The sequence below is a fragment of the Melanerpes formicivorus genome, unplaced genomic scaffold, assembly GCF_026170545.1.
Source record: "Melanerpes formicivorus ecotype bairdi unplaced genomic scaffold, bMelFor1.0.p_v2 SCAF_22, whole genome shotgun sequence".
In the NCBI taxonomy this organism is placed as follows: domain Eukaryota; kingdom Metazoa; phylum Chordata; class Aves; order Piciformes; family Picidae; genus Melanerpes; species Melanerpes formicivorus.
Window position 1 is genome coordinate 7,576,345 of NW_027142374.1, and position 16,849 is coordinate 7,593,193.

Here is a 16,849-nt window from a genome sequence, read left to right on the forward strand (position 1 = left end):
ATTTTGTACACCTTGCATTAAAAGAACACAAAAAAAGTATCTGTCATGTTTCAGATTACACAAGACACCAAGTAAAGAACAAACCATCTACAACCAATACCTATCTTAAATTCTTAGGAATAAGAAGTAACTTGAGTGGGACAAAGATATTACAATTTTGAAACAGTTTTTCAGACACAATTTATATGCTGTCAGGGTGCTAGAAAACAGGCTAATTCTGAAAAACAGCAAATACTGTAGGCTACTCTATTCAGAATAAGGCAAAAAAAATTATCAGAGGGATGGAACATCTCTTCTACAAAGAAAAGATGAGAAAGTTGGAGGTTTTCAACTGCTGAAGGGAAGGCTCTGAGGAGACCTTTTTGTGGTCTTTCAGTACTTAAAGAGGCTGATCAGAAAGAAGGGGACAACCTTTTCAGCAGGGCCTGTTGTGACAGGACAAAGGGGTGATGACCTTAAACTAAAAGAGGGAGTTTTACAGTAGATACAAGGAGGACATTTTTCACACATTTTGCCCCATCCCTGGAAACATTCCAGGTCATGTAGGACAGAACTAACTTGATCTAGTTGAAGGTATCCCTGCTCCCTGCAGGAGGAAGTTAGACTCAATGACCTTTAAAGGTCCTTTCCAATCCAAACTATTCCATGGTTCTATGATTTTTCAATCCAACTAATGTGCCTTTCTAATTAGATACGTATTATAATATTACTTAACCTGTGATTAACATCTAAAATACATTAGGCAAGTAGGCAGAAACATAGTAGGGAAGAGGCATTACCTGAAGAGAATCATTGCAGTCCGACAGGGAGGACAGGCAAGAAGAAAAATCTGAAATGTTAGAAACATTTAAATTAATGATACCATCTCTTTTAGACTCCATCTTCTGTATCTCTCTTTTCCAATTCTGTATGTCACAAATCATTTCTAACCAGAAGAACTTACTTTTCAGCAGAGCTAGGAAGGATGGAAAATCTTGAACAAATTAAAAGGTTTCACATTACCCACATACAAAAGGATTTAAGCAGCATGAGGAGCATTTTGGTTTCAGCTTCTGCCAGTGCCTAGGAAACAAGTAAAATTCTACCCTGTGTGATATTCTTATTATAAAAGGTCCATTATAAAACAGATTATTACCTAACATTTTACTACAGCAGCTCCCTTTGCCCTTATTTGTGGCAAGGTCCTTGCTGTTACAAAGGCCAAGTATTCACAATGACAATACAAGAATCAGCTCTTGAAGATCTCATGCAAGACAGCTGTCTATAAAAGCCTATTAATATTTCCCAAAGTAATGCTACCCCAGTATCTCCTCTATGCATAAGCTCAATAGTCATCTCTACATCTTGTACCACACTCAAAAAAGTATTTTTAAAGTACTGTGAAAACTTCACCAGTTATTAGGTAGCTGTTTCACAAGACTGAAAGCAACTGAGTACCATTGAAGCAGCAAGTTTGGTTTTCTTTACAGGCCATAAAGAGGATTCTATTTATATTTTTGCAATACAGTATTGCTGATTTGCAACAGTGTCCCATCTAAATTTAGAGGATACCCATAATCTTTTGATATGACTGTCCAAAACCTCTCACAACAGCTTAAATTTCCTATTAGCAAGCATTGCTGTAGATATGAAGAGATTATTACACAAGTGTTCGGTGATAAAAACCCTGGGTTTTATATTGCCCAGTACTGCAAAGGAGAGACTTTGGCCTACTGTCCAGTAAGGATTATGGGGGGGAAAAATGGATCATGTTTTTTACTGCTGTTGCCAAAACAAATTCACAATAGATTATTTCACTGCCAACCTACAAAACAAACTGCCATTAAATCACTCTGAATAAGAACATTTGAAAAACATGTCTGCTTTGTGGACAAGTCAGATTTACAATTCACCATACATGTTCCTTTGAGGTTTTGCATGGCTGGAAAAAAGCCTCTGATGTGTATTTCAATTAATTCCTTGTACTTGCTGCAGCAGCAGCATGAATATTGAAGCCTGGGTCATACTACCAAGCCCTTGTGTAAGAGTGGTTTGTTGTCAGTCCACACAACTAAATGCACAAATTCCAAATATTTTAGTTCAAGTGTAAGTTCTTATTATACATCCATTTATATCTCTGCCCCACACACTTGTATGTTTCATTTCAGTCAGTCTAAACAACAGGTTATAATGTATACAGACACACACAAACTGTTTGTCCTAAGTGATACAGAACTCAAATAAAAGCACAGTGAGGAAGAGACAGCAATTAAATTTAACTGAATGTACCTCAAGACATTTTCTTAGTGGATACTCTTTAAATCAAATCAAATATGCTCTGAAGTACTGCATTTAAAAAGCAAGTAATTTCAGCTCATCAGAGCAAGTTAAAGGGGAAGAGAACATAGTATCATAGTATCAGTCAGGGTTGGAAGGGACCACAAGGGACCACAAGGTTCCAACCCCCCTGCCATGGGCAGGGACACCCCACACTAGATCAGGCTGGCCAGAACCTCGTCCAGCCTGCGCTTAAACACCTCCAGGGACAGGGCCTCAACCACCTCCCTGGACAACCCATTCCATGGTTCTCATGGTGAAGAACCTCCTCCTCACATCCAGCCTGAATCTCACTGCCTCCAGCTTCATTCCATTACCCCTAGTCCTATCACTACCTGAGATCCTGAAAAGTCCTTCCCCAGCCTTCCTGTAGGCCCCCTTCAGATACTGGAAGGCCACAATTAGGTCACCTCGGAGCCTTCTCTTCTCCAGACTGAACAGCCCCAACTCCCTCAGTCTGTCCTTGTAGGAGAGGTGCTCCAGCCCTCTGATCATCCTTTTGGCCCTTCTCTGGACACAGATACATGATGACAATCCACTAATAGATGCTTTTTTTCTTAATGTGCTAAGAAAACAAAAAAAGAAAAAAGTATATGCCAAAAAATTCTTATGAAAGATTGATGCATCACCCTGCATATAAGACCTGCATGTCTTCTGGGAAGTTTCTAGTCCTTACTGTGCTTCTCTATTCCCTCGTTGCATACTTTTGCAATAAACTTTATTTACTAACTATAGTTCTTTAAATTGCGCACTATATTTTCCCTTCTTTAGAGGTGATCAATATATCTTACGATACGATATATATAAAATAGATAAATACATTCTACAATAACTACTTTTTCCCATGTTACTCGCATGCATTTAGCAAAGTTTTTAAATATTCCATGCACTATGTTTGCAAAAGGAGGTATGTATTTAGAGTCTCATTAGTTCAACCTGAATCTTACATTCAGATTATTTAATGATTTCCTTAAATTCAGAAATCTGACAGATTAGAGTTTTAAACAGTATCTACAAGTGTGGGACATACTGGAAGGCAGAAGGAAAAGGATGGTATTTTTCTCCCTGTAGTAATATGCTTTTTAAAATTCCCTGAAAGCAGTATGTGTGACCCTGTCATGCAATATTTGATGGATAACCTTAAATCTGACCATATTACTCATTTGTGTCAGTGTCACAGGTACAAGAGCGAGCCTGTTTGCAAAGGACTGTTCTGATGACAATTAGAAAGTGACGCTGCATTAGTTTATGTATTGAGGGTGATGAGGCATTGGAACAGGTTACCCAGAGAGGCTGTGGATGCCCCATCCCTGAAATTGTTCAAGGCCAGGTTGGATGGAGCTTTTTATTCCAAAACTTTCCAAACCTCTACAAAGTACTACACCTAAGAACTCCCTTCAGTGATATTTTAATGATACATTTTTTCAGTTAGTACACCGAGGCACAGCACAATCGAAACTTGTCATGAAAGGCTTTTCTTCTACCAGCCTTAGTCTTGCTGAGAGAGAAACTTGCATAACAAAGATCACGTTTGATCAGAAACAAACTGAAGACAAAAGAAGACAACTCCAAAGGCAGAGCGGAAAAGAACAAGTCACACAACTCTAACCTTTCCTTCACACAAAGTGGCACTTAAAATGTCAATGGGAACACTTAGACATGTGGAGTGGAGTTGTTTGTGGCAGGAGACAGCTAAGCACACTACAAGTAACACCACCTCATATCACATATGCTGCACAGATTTCATTTACCTTGCAAAACAGCAGCTTGTCTGCCCCTGAGCTGCCTGTTTGATTTAGCATCTCATCGCCACAGACCGGGAACATCTTTGTTTTCAAACATTCCAGTCATGATCATTTAACTGGATCATAGATCAATTATTTTTGCACAGAATTTCAAAATGAAAACTTCAGGAGGTTACACTTTAATTTCTACTTGCAACATCCAGAGCAATCCTAAAAACTGGGAAGAAAGCAGCCAGGTAATTTAAAAGATGTACAAGATTGACAATTAACTCTGAAATAGTTTTTTGAAGTAAATTCTAAACAATCAACCTATCATTTATTAGAAAACTTATCAGCTCCACCATACACCTTTGATCCAGCATCTAGGAATGTTAAATGCCACCTGTCTTTGTATAAACTACAAATTCAGCACAGAACAGCCACACCACTTAAAAGCCATCTGTTTGCCTTATAAAAGGTAACTGTTAAAAAACAATAAAAATATCCTAACTGTGGTTTGATAAGTTCAGACTGCCAAATCTGAAAAGAGAATAGAGCTCAAGAGGTGTTACATTCTCATTGCTAAACAGCAGCAAGCTGAATGTATTTAATATTTTAGCATAAAAAAATCACAGTTGCCTTACTGCAGCTGTCAGGTTCAGAGATTAACTCTTATGACCTGTGGAACTGCTAACCTAGAGTTAAGAATACTCAGGATTCAAAGGCCCATTGCTGGCAGAGCATTAAGTAATACTACAATAAAAGTAGTTTCTGTGTTATATAAACCAGACTCTGCGAAACTAAGAAGCTGCCTGTTGCCTCCTTCCAACCTCCCAGGGAAACTCTGCCTAGAGAAGAAAGTGTAACAAGATGAACAATTTCCATCCTCTACAGTCTAATGTCTTATAAATTATATATATATTCATTGGAACATTCTAGATTAGTCTCCTCTTCCATAGGCTGTTTGCTTGACTAACCTGTACTCACCTTCTTCCCACTTCTGGTCTTAGGTGAAAGATTTCTAGACTTCTCATATATTAGGATTAATTATTAACATAAGACTTAGGTCTTTCTATGTGTGCAGTAGCATTACTTATCATATCTTAGGAATTGCTATTTCAGAGAGAAAGCGCCACCGAGGTTATTTTTCTTCCTTTTTCTCTAATCACTATCTGCACCAGCCCTTCACTAGTGGTGGGTCACTTCATTCCGCATGCCTAGCTTAATGTTTAAGAAAAACGTACCCTAGGGTTAAAGGAACAATAAAGGCTGCATTTAAGAATAAATAAATCAATTTAAAAGTCCAATTTCTTATGAAAAGTCAGTTTGCACTGAATTTGGGTTGACTTGCATTTGTATCTGTCAGTGACACTGGAAGCTTGCCTGAGTTCACAGTACAATCCTCAGGGGCATATTCATATACATTCACTTCTGTTATGAAAAATCACGCTTGGGGGAAAAAGTATCAGTTTCCTACATAAGTAACCATATTCTAGATAAGTCCCACTCTGCCTCAAGTCACCAACGCCTTTTTCCTATCACACCTCACAATCCCTCAGTTTGTCATTAAAAACAGAATAATAAATATCTAAGAGCTTTGTTATTACTGATCATTTTTGCCAAAGAAACAGGAACACAATCCATAAAAAGTGACTGCATATAACAACATCACATTCCTGCTCATTTAAGTTGGCATTTCAGTAATTATCAAAGTATTAAAATACAAACAATTAAATTCACTTGACACTATTTACTTGGCAATCTGAATAAATGTAAACTCTTGCCACATCTATCTTAAGCCTTGAGGAAGTGTCAGAAGAAACATGAGCCCCATTACACACTTGGCAGGTTTCAAATTCACAGCAGAGAACTTGTTCGCAGTTAACATCAACGCAGCTCAAATTGCCACAGTTGATGTACAACCACTGCAGCAAAACTCAGCATCTGTGACCAGAGTGCGAGCAGAGCAAGGGAGAGAAATAAGGGGGTTTAGAATGGAAATCCTTAGATGAAAGTCATCCCAGTCCCTGGAAGTTAAGAAGGTGTCCAGCACAGTTACTGCTGCAATTTGATTTAGCTCACAACTCCACTAAAATTCCTCAGGTCTTCAAACAGATACTGCCAAAATATCAGTTTAAGCTACTAGTAAATAACCTTTCTGGAATGGTACATGGGACTGCTACATAGTAAAGTTAATCTAATCTACCACCCAATGAAAAAATGAAACAAACAAAACCAAACCTCAAACAAATAAACAAACAAAAAAAGCTGAGAAATTATAAGAGGAAAAAATGAATGGAAAAAACTGCTTGTCTCTCTGTCACATGTTGCTCAACTACATGTTACACTTTCATATTTGTTTTAATCTGCAACGATCTCACCAAAACAAATCAAGATCTGATTACCGAATTATTCAGTCGCAGTTTTTCATCTACAATTTCCCATTATACACTTCCTACTCCCTTTTAGAAAGGTTACTTGTCAGTTCCCCACTTTTTGTACTTTTTATTCCAAAGAAAATACAGAACAAAAAGAGAGATTGACCTTGGCATGCATTCTGTCTTCAAGCACTCCAGGCAGATCTTAGCATCTTCAAGACAAAGGCTTAACCTACAGCTTTAACCTCCAGTTCCTCAATTAAAGCGTTTCTTGGTAACATGGCATATTACAGTGCTCCCCACCACCTTGACTAAAGCACACACACTTTCAGCTCAAGATAAAACCAAATCTTGTCTAAACTGAAGTGGCTGAACTGTAATCTCTTCAGACAAAGCAAGCTGTGCTTCACAGCCTTAAGACACATTTGTTATTCTTTTTATATGAAATTAAAAATTACCCTTATTTCTGAGTCAAAGTTCTTGCCTTGCTTCATCCTAGTATTTCTCAGTTTCCCTGCTATATGCTGGGATTTACTAAAAATCGGCACAACAGTGAAACAAACTATACACATTGTTAGATTTATCACAGAAAGCTTTTCCTTAGCTCAATAAATAATTATTACATGAATTATGGTGTCAGTTAAAGCCTCTAAATGTCAGCTGATGATGTTTTCTAAACACTGTAAGATCATTGCTTAAAAATTAACTGAAACTATTAAGATAAAAAAAAGACACTTATTGGAGCTAAGGGCAAATTAAACTGCACAAGTGAGCAAGAGATGTTTTTGAAAGGCACAGTAATACTTCTGGAGCATCCCAGATCCAATATAAAAGAACTGATGATGTATCTCATGACCCATCACTTCACATCTATGCCACTTGAGCTGCTATCATTTCTCAAGTACTAAAGTGCACTCGTTGGCAAGAAATAAGGCTTGCTACCAAGCAATACTGGCACTTTCAACTTTAATTGTTCTTTGTCTGCCCTTCTTCAGCACACATTATGATGAAGCAATCAGCTTGAAGAGGAAGTGTCGCAAGTTAAATTTGTAGTTGTAAAGACTGGTGTATTATGCAATCTAGCAATCAAGCTTCCATACTTAATAGTCCGCTATGTTTCTGAGCAGTGATCACACGCATCTTCCACTTAGGCTTAAGTGATGAATTCTCTGCCTGCCAGGCAGCATTTCAGAGCACTAAAAGATCTGTTGACCTTCCTACAACAGCCTCAGACACCTCCAAAATGTACTGATTTGGAAATAAATCATGCCATACTCCAAATACACCTTGGCTTTTCCCACCTATTTTATTTTTTTTTTTTTACAATCCTTAACAGAGCAAATTCTACTAAATCCCAGTTTTATCATATCTCCTGAAACTAAGTCCTGTCTTCTGAGGGGCTTTAAAACTAACAAGTGCTACAGGCAGCAGTACCAGGTTTTGGAATGTGGGAGGTATACACAACAGTTATGTAGATAAGCAAAAAACACACACATACAAAAAGGGAGATTGAGAGACTCACATTGAAAGACTTATATTTTGAGCTATGTATATGCAGGCCCTTGCTGCTCTGCATCTTCCCCAACAATCTTAATACATTAAGCAGTGAATGAAACTATAGATACATATCTTCAATATAAAATACTGCTATCCTCTAAAACCTGAATAACTCTTTAAACTTTTACTTGCAGCCCATTTCTCACATAACAATAGCATCATTCAGTGTCATTTCTATTAAAATTGACTGAATTTCTGTAGAATTTCACACCCAAAATAGCAGCATATGAATGCCTCTAATTTTAATTCAAGGTTCTGAAAAGACAGAAAACTGTACCTTAATTATTCCAAATACTACAGAGCATTTAGGAACAGTTTCTGATAAATAAATTCATAATCACACTCAAAAAAAAAAAATCACATCTCACCCCATAATCGCATTTTTTTCAAGATTTTGTGTTGTTGGCTGGTTGTGTGAGTTTTTTGGGTTTGTTTTTTTTTGTTTGTTTGTTTTGTTTTAAGGAGGAGGGAAGAGAGGAGATAATTGTTTATTTGTTGGGACATATTCCCAAATGATGCAGAATTCAGTCAAGCTGTTTATTATGTAAGCTCCAAACCCAGCCCATTGTTTCTAAAAACACAGTAGCCTTTTTTGCAGAGGACAGAAATGATCCAGGTCTCCAAAGATGACAAAACTGGAAATAATGAACACAAGGTTTAGTATTTACTGGACTGCAGATAGACTTATCATTAGTTTTAGTTATGTGTATCAAATTACAAAGAAGAGCATTGGAATAGGTTGCCCATGGAGGTGGTAGAAGCCCATCCCTGGAGGTTTTTAAGGCCAGGCTGGATGTGACTCTGAGCAACCTGGTCTAGCATGAGGTGTCCCTGCCCATGGCAGGGGGGCTGGAACTGGATGATCCTTGAGGTCCCTTCCAACCCTAACAGTTCTATGATTCTATGAAGAAAACAGAGTTTTTGATGGAAATTCTAACTGCTTCTCCACTGAAACAAAATGAAGAACTGCTACATGAACACAAACATGTATAAAGAATATAGAACAGATAAATAAATTGGTTTTGATATACTGGCTTTGACATCACAAGAAATTAAACTTTCCCTTCACCTCCCTAAAGTAATGCTGTAAGTATTCAGAACCTCACACACAGGAAGACAACACATATGTAAGTACTGCTCACTGACCATGCTCTGGATGCTGCTCATAGCCTCTTTTACAAAACTTTAAATCAATAGTTCTGTAAAGGTGAATCCTCCTTCTTACACTGCTGAATCAGAAACTTAATAGATTTCCTTCACATATTTCATTTCAATACCATAATTAAGGCTCCTAAAATACCCACAAGGTTTAATGTCTTGAAAATGTAGCACTTGGTCCCCTAAATACATGCTGATTTTTTTCTTGCAATGCAAAGGAGAACACTACTGGGTTTCATGTTTCTCTGTCAGAAGAGCCCTTCATGCCAGACTTACAGCAAAATTATTGGTCCAATCATACACCCACTCCTAAAAAGACCAATAAGACCACTCTTTATGTAAAGAAAGAGTGTATGAACCCCTTCATAGACTTTCCCCCTCCACTGCACCAGACACTTATAAAATATGGTACTGTACAAACGCACCCCCAAACCCATTGGACAGCTGTTTAGGAAACCACAGATGTTTCCACTCACCTTTGGGTTAAAAGATACACACAATTTTCAAAATTGAAGTATTGATCCCTCAGTGGTGCTGCACTTATGTCACTAGTGAAGAAACAATACCACCCTTCTTCCTCCGAAAGCTATAATAAGCCAAACCCAAGACTAGGCTGGAAACAAGTGGCACTGTTTCCACATAATTCAGCTAGGTCTAGGATGGCAAATAAATATCTGAATTTGATTAACCCTGAGAACTGGTTATACAGCTAAATATGTACATTTGATTGACACATCACCCTTACAATAACACATCTAAGCCACTTCTTCCCACTTAGGAAGATTTGATTCGAACACAGGTTGGTGTGATAGGCAGAAATAAAGCACCAGATCAAGCACTCAGTATCCACTATATTAGACATTTTTGTCTGCCCAAATGCACTACAAATGTAATTCCCACTTTATTTTGTCATTTTGTTTAAGTCATGTCTTTTTAAAACATGATTTCTGCTCTTAGGTAGAGAAAACCTGAAGAATAATTTCCAGTTCCAAATATTTTTGGCTCAGAGCCCAGAGCCTTTGTTGCTCTGAGGTGAAACAGTCTCAGCTAAAGGAAAAGAAAACAGAAATGGAGTGAAAGAAGAGATCTTTACCAACAGCTACTGTTGGCTTCCCTTTGAAGCAATCTTGACTGCCTTAGCACATTTCATCTCTTCACCTCCTACCTTCTTCATCCTACCGTTTAGGCACAGCAGCAGGACTACATACAACTACTGTAAGAGCAGAAATGAAAGATAAATTGTATTTTCATCTTGTCAACCTGCTGCCCTCTGCAAATTCAGGCCGGACAAAACAATACTTGCAAGATTCCAACCACTATGTATCACTTCTTTGCTGACAGAGGTCACCATCTTTGTGTCTAACCTTTTTTCTCTGCTGAAAGCTGTTGGGTTTGTAGCTGTTTTAATTCACTACGTTAAGTAACACATTTGTTTGGGGATGAGGAGTTATGGCTTCTGAATTTTGCTGGCATATCCATCTTTTCAGTTTCACAAATTCTGCAACACCATTTCTAACAAGTAATTAGTACAGAATTACTCACAACTGGGCAAAAAGAGATTAAGAACTCCCATTGCCTTACTACAGAGGTAAACATTAACCTCCCCGTTTATGTGTAAGCATTAGCTTTTGCTGAACACTTATAACATATTATAATACCCTATCAAGACAACTAGACTTTCAAATCATAAGGGTAACACAGTCTCACTTTCTTCCCAGAGAACTGAAAGGAAAACTTAACAGTGAATATTGGGTATTGCTGAGAAATAGCATGTGGCTATATTATTTTAATTATTTCTACAGCTCTTGCTCTTCTACTTCATTACCTTCTGCTTTCTTCTTCATTACCAGTGCTGACTAACTAATTGCACAGCAATTGCTATCTACTTCACAGGAAGGAAGTGTCCTACGGTGTAAAATATTAAGCTAACATTGCATCACTGCTTAGGAATTTACATAACTTGCTAATTAAGTTCTGGAACTGTAAGCTAATCGTTATAAAGGCCTTGAATATTGCTGCAAGAGCTCATCTTTCCCCCTCTTGATTTAATACCCATTGCCCTAAAACCTCTGGTACAACCAGAAGTGAGGTTTCCATTCCCGTGAGGCAATGCTCCCCACAAACAAAGCTAACAACTGGCTTGACCTGACACAGCCCAGATCACTTGGCATTCTGCAGATGGAGACCAAGAACAGCACTGGCTTGATTTTCACCCCTAACTGACCTCAGACAGATGCTGCTACCGTGGCAGCTTTTCTGAAAGCCTTTCTGACATTCTTCTATTAATTCCTGAGCTCAGATTTTTAAGTTGTCCGGTGTGGAGTGCACAGTATTAGAAGAATTAAACAAAGTAACACAATTTTGATGTCTTCCTTACCAAACTTAGTGAAGCTAACAGTTAAGTAGCTGCACAGGACTAATGGCAGTGTTTGTAAGCTTTAGGTATCACAGCTCAGCAACTGCCTATGCATGTTTCCATTATTTTGGAAACTACACAAACCTCACATCATCATGCATCCACAACCAAGCCATGAGTCCTTAAATCACATACTTTATCCGCAAGTATTAAGTCAGATTGGTTTGCATACCCCATGCAGATGACATGGCTAACACTTGTTACTCCACAGCTTCTAAAATTAGAAAGGCAACCCAACATTGTCTGCATAAAATAAAGAATAATTTGTTTCAACACCTTCACACAATACTTTCACACCTCTAAGTGTCACTTGCAAATGCATGTGTGCAAATTGCCAGTTCAGAAATAATCCTGTTCTTGTTAAATTTGCTGCAAATTTTGCCACTGCTGTCAGTCAAAACAGATTTTCTACTCCTGAAACAAGGATCAGATGAAAGCAAGTAGCGAGACAGTCTAGATTCTCTGCATTTTTGAACAGAGATTTGGACACTTTTACCTTTCATTTGAATTGTCTGCTTCATATGTTTCAATTCACCTGATTAGAAACTAAGTCAGTTTCAAAACACAGATACTGGTTATTGGCATTTGTACTTCTGCTATGCTTTTCTGGTCCACAAAACAACGATGGGAAAAATACTGCTTTGCAAGTCTAACACCAAAGCAAACTTCCTGGTGCCTGTACACAAGCCTTACCTGAATCATAGTGACCACATGACAAGGATTTAGGAGGTAAATGACAGTCCTGGTGGCAAACTTGAACCCCACTTCCAGTCCAAAGATGAGACAGACCACCACCAGCAGCACATTCTTGCCCAAGCTCTCTTGCTTAGTCTGGGGTTGCTGAAGCAGATGACCCTCCGGTTCCCTGAAATGTGGCTGCCTGAGCTTCCACAAGGACAGAAGGATCTCCACGACACCCACACTGAGGAAGACGATGCTCTCCAGAAAGCGCTGCTGCCCAGAGAGAAACGCTGCACATTCTGGTCCCCCATTGCCAGCAAAGCTAGGGTCCACACCCCCATACATCCAGTCCAGGAGATTATGGAGGCTGTAACGAGACATGGTGAAATGGTGCCTCTCCTCCGCCCCGTCACTGTCCAGGAACAGGTAGGAGCAAGATGGAATCAAAGCCAAAATGCTGTCAAGCTGACGAAACATGAAATGCAATGACAACCTCTTTGTAGTCGCCTCCCTTCCCAAGCTTCAGGAGATGCAAACAGCTCAGTTCGGGGTAAGGGTAATTTAAAGCTTTTCCTCTGGATGCCAGGGCAAGACCTACAAGCAGGAAGGGAGGAGACACAGATGAATGGAGCCTGTGAGCAGCTGTGAAAGCCCCTCGCCTCAGGACACCTCCCCTTCCCCGCCCGCCGCTACCCGCCCACCCGTGCCAACACTCCCCGCTGTCCCCTCCCCAGCCGTCCCACAGCTGCCCTTCTCCTCAGGACAGTGCTCTGACCTGAAGAGCCCTGCAGCCGCCCCTCGCCAGTTCCCGCCAGCCCTTACCCGCTCCCTCAGCGCCCCTCGGCTCGCGCCCCCGCCTCAAAGGCCGCCGACCGTGCGTCAACGGCCGCTGCCCGAGTGCCCGGGCTTTCCCGCCGCGCGGCGCAGGGCCCGGTACCTCAGTGGGCGGGAGCGCGCGTGGGCTCCGTCAGCGAGCACGGCGCAGCGGACAGGAGGCAGGCCCGGCGCCCCCAGCCATGGCGCCGGCCTTGGCGAGGGAGGTGAAGGAGGAAGCGGCGTTTCCCTCAGCGTTGGCACGGATAAAAGTGTAAGCCCGACCAGTCGGGCGGCTCCCCGGCTCTCCCTGCCCAGTGCCGTAGCATCACCCCACCGACGTGCCTGACTCACACCGAAAAATGGACGAGCCCCCCCTGAATTGGCTGCGCCCGACCGCCCGCTCCTCCCTCCGCCCCGGCTGCTCCCGCCTCCCGCCGCTGCCTTCGCTCCCCACCGCCTCCACGGCTGCTGCCTCTTCGTGGGTTGCCCTCACCTCTCCCTTACGCTGCCTGTCCTCGGCTTCCTCCTGCCTGTTGCCTCTACTCCCGCTTGGCTGCTCCCCTTCGTCCTCGCAGCTGCCCGCGGTTCACTCTGGCGTCGCCACCCACTCGGTTCCCCTCTATGCCACCGGCAGGGAGGAAGTCAAGGGCCGGCGGTAGTCTTCTCCCCATGCCGCTGGGGCTGCGGCCCTCGGGGCTGCCGGGCTCGCAGTGCACGCCCATAGTCGCGGTACTGTTTGCAGACCCGATGCAACAAGCGGCGTTAACTTGATAAACTAGTTTCTCAAGTCCTATTGCTGCAGTGACCAAGAAATAGCAGTAGTCTGTGCCTTTACAGCGCCGTGAAAGAGAGGGGCTTCAGCTGAGCCCCAGGCTGAAGGCGGGTAAGTGTCAGCAGCGAGCTGTGTTCCTTTGCGGTACAGGGCGCAGAGCGGTTTGTGTGCTTGCGTGAGCCATTCGCTGGCCGGTGTACAAGTCTTGGGCAACGGAAGCACATTTGGTTCCTGAAGGCCGCTGGTTTGTGGCTTTGTGAAGCAGTTGTACTGTATATACAGGACAGACTGAGAGACCTGGGACTGTTCAGCCTGGAGAAGAGCAGCCGGAGAGGGGATCTTCTCAATGCTCAGCAAGAGTTAAAGGGTGGGGGGCAAGAGGATTGGACCAGTCTCCTTTCACAAGATCAAATCCAGCCATTTCACCGACTCCACCAAGTCTGTTGCTACAGGCTTCAGTGGTGCCCAGCGACAGGACAAGGGGCAACAGGCACAAACTAGAACACAGCAAATTCTATCCGAACGGGAGGAAAAACTTAACTTTGAGGGTGCTGGAGCCTTGGACCAGGCTGCTCAGAGGGATTGTGGAGTCTCTGGGGAGATTCCAAACCTGCTTGCTCATTGTGATCCTGGGCAAGCTGCTGTGGGTGATTCTGCTTTAGCAGGGTGGCTGGACTAGATCTACAGAGGTCTCTTCCAATCCGCACCATTCTGTGATAGGTACCTCTGTTTCTATTTGAAAGGTAAAGATAGGTAGAATTCTAGGCAGCACAGTGGGTTATGGGAATGTTGTTAAGGTAGTTAAAAGCATTAAGGAACATAACCTGAGAGCTGTCTTCTACAGATCGTACTTCGCATACTCTGCCCATAAAACGTCATTTTCTCCTTTCTGAACATTACAGGGCTGTCCTTCTCCACAAGACAGTATGATGTTTGTATCTTGGATGAAGTGATTTTAGTAGAATAGGGACTACCCCCAAGAAGATGAGGGTATGGTTGGCTTGTTTGGTTTGGGGTTTGCTTTTTTATTGGGTTTTTTTAGAGAATATCAGTGAAGACTGTTTGAGAACATGAAAGTAGGCAGTAATTTGTCCACAAAAAAGAACATTTGCATAATGTTGTCCCTAGAAGAGGAAGGAAAGCCAATAGCTAAATAAAAAACAGATGTCATGAAAACTTAAGCAATTAATGGTTAAGACCTCATAGGAAGGAGTCTAAAGAAAGGCGGTAAGAAAAGGAATGATGCTTTAGAAGAACAAATTAAAGGGTTCATTTATTCCAGGTGGAAGTAGAATAGAAATAAATGTAAGGTTAGCTTGGCCACATCATGAGGTCCCTGTTAACCTTAAGCACATGAAGACAATGTAAATGAAAGCAGGTCAGATTACTAAGAAAGACTAAAGAAAGTGTCCTGCAAAACAGTTGAACTATTGAGAGCTATCAGATAAATAGTGCTCTGAAAATATATTAATATTGTAAGGAAGACAAATACTAATGCACTACTCAGAGAAGAAAATCTGTCCCCAAGTTACAAGTGGTTGGTGCCCCCATTATAACAAACTTCCAAAAAAGATGACCTGCAAGCAGCTAGTGAGACCTGGTGATGCCAAGAACAAAATTAGCTCAGGACAGAGCAGGTAAAGAATAGATTAGGAGCACTCAGACAAACCAGTGTTTTCAAATTGTTTTGAATTCAGAGAACATGGTCACAAGACAGTTAAAGAACTGACCAAATTCAGGTCAATGAGATACTGAGGGGGAGGAAAAAAGGCAGCTGCAGCAACTGTAAGTTTCTTCTTCCTTCAAAGGAAGGACACAAGCAGAGAAATACAGCTTGATCTGCATAGTTAATTTAAATCCTCAGAAAAATCCTAGGATAAATAATCTCCAAAAATACTGTTAACACCTACATGATAATCAGGAAATGATAGGAGTCACCATGGATCTTTCCAACATAAATCACACCAGATAACCTGCTTTTCTCCTCCAGTAAGGAACAGGCCTTGTGGACAGGACAGGGCCTGTTGGCAGTTTGATTGGGCATTTTGACACATGTGTGGCATTTTCATTAACAAGTTCGAGAAATGTGGTCTGGATAAATGTGTTAGAAGGTCTGTGCAAAACTGGATAGCAGGCAGTAGTTAAAGTTGAAAGGAAAGAATAGATTTCTGGGTTCCTCAAGCCTATCTTCAGTCTGTCTTCTGACTTTTCTGTTATTAATATCTTAAATAATACAACAGAGAGCATACTAATTTTTCAGGCAGTGCAAAGCTGAGTAGGACAGAATTCTAGAAGAGACCATTCAGAACGTTGGATTTGGTTTTCTTAAGAATATATTCAGTAAGATCAAGTTGTATTGTAGTTCTGCAGATTATACTGGTATAAGCAACCTGGTATAAATCATCATTTGCCTTTCCTTTTCTCCTTGCTACTGATTTTGTCTCACACACTATAAGCTTTTCTGAGGTTGTGTGGTTGGCTGTATAAGGAGGCTAATTAACATCACAATTACAGTTCCAAGGGCAGTTGTAACTTCAAGCACTTTGCAGATCTGTTTGATCCTACCTTGGGTCACAATGCTAGATGAGGAGACCTGCTGATTTCTTGGGTTTGTGTGATTTTTCCACTCATGAGAAAGAATCATAGAATCAACAAGGTTGGAAAAGACCTCAAAGATCATCAAGTCCAACCTGTCACTCAAGATCTCATGACTACTAGACCATGGCACCAAGTGCCACATATAATCCCCTCTTGAACACCTTCAGGGATGGCGACTCCACCACCTCCCTGGGCAGCCCATTCCAATGGCTAACAACTCTCTCTGTGAAGAACTTTCTCCTCACCTTGAGCCTAAACCTTCCCTGGTGCAGCTTGGGATTGTGTCCTCTTGTTCTGGTGCTGGGTGCCTGGGAGAAGAGACCAACCTCCTCCTGGCTACAACCTCCCTTCAGGTAGTTGTAGACAGCAATAAGGTCTCCCCTGAGCCTCCTCGTCTCCAGGCTGAACAATCCCAGCTCCTTTAGCCTCTCCT

The 16,849-nt window shown here is 41.3% G+C and overlaps 2 protein-coding genes across 9 annotated transcripts in view; one reads left to right on the top strand and one right to left on the bottom strand.

Moving 5' to 3' along the window:
- TMEM164 (transmembrane protein 164) overlaps positions 1-13,763 on the bottom strand; it is a 36,234-nt gene extending 22,471 nt beyond the window's left edge. The window contains exons 1-3 of one of the 3 annotated variants that reach the window (XM_068152040.1): positions 13,540-13,763; positions 12,243-12,824; positions 780-829 (exon numbers count right to left, since the gene is read on the bottom strand). In XM_068152040.1, the coding sequence (XP_068008141.1) occupies positions 780-829; positions 12,243-12,707 (515 nt within the window). In that variant the 5' untranslated portion in view covers positions 12,708-12,824; positions 13,540-13,763. Of the gene's footprint in view, positions 1-779; positions 830-12,242; positions 12,825-13,052; positions 13,132-13,167; positions 13,393-13,539 lie in introns of those variants that run through there. The other 2 variants (XM_068152039.1, XM_068152041.1) reach the window with 2 other exon arrangements.
- A 35-nt stretch (positions 13,764-13,798) lies between these two features.
- Positions 13,799-16,849, top strand: part of ACSL4 (acyl-CoA synthetase long chain family member 4) — a 56,816-nt gene continuing 53,765 nt past the window's right edge. For 4 of the 6 annotated variants that reach the window (XM_068152018.1, XM_068152021.1, XM_068152020.1 and 1 more), the window contains exon 1: positions 13,799-13,929. The gene's annotated coding sequence lies outside the window, so the exon portion shown is untranslated. The remainder of the gene's footprint in view (positions 13,930-16,849) is intronic. The other 2 variants (XM_068152026.1, XM_068152028.1) reach the window with 1 other exon arrangement.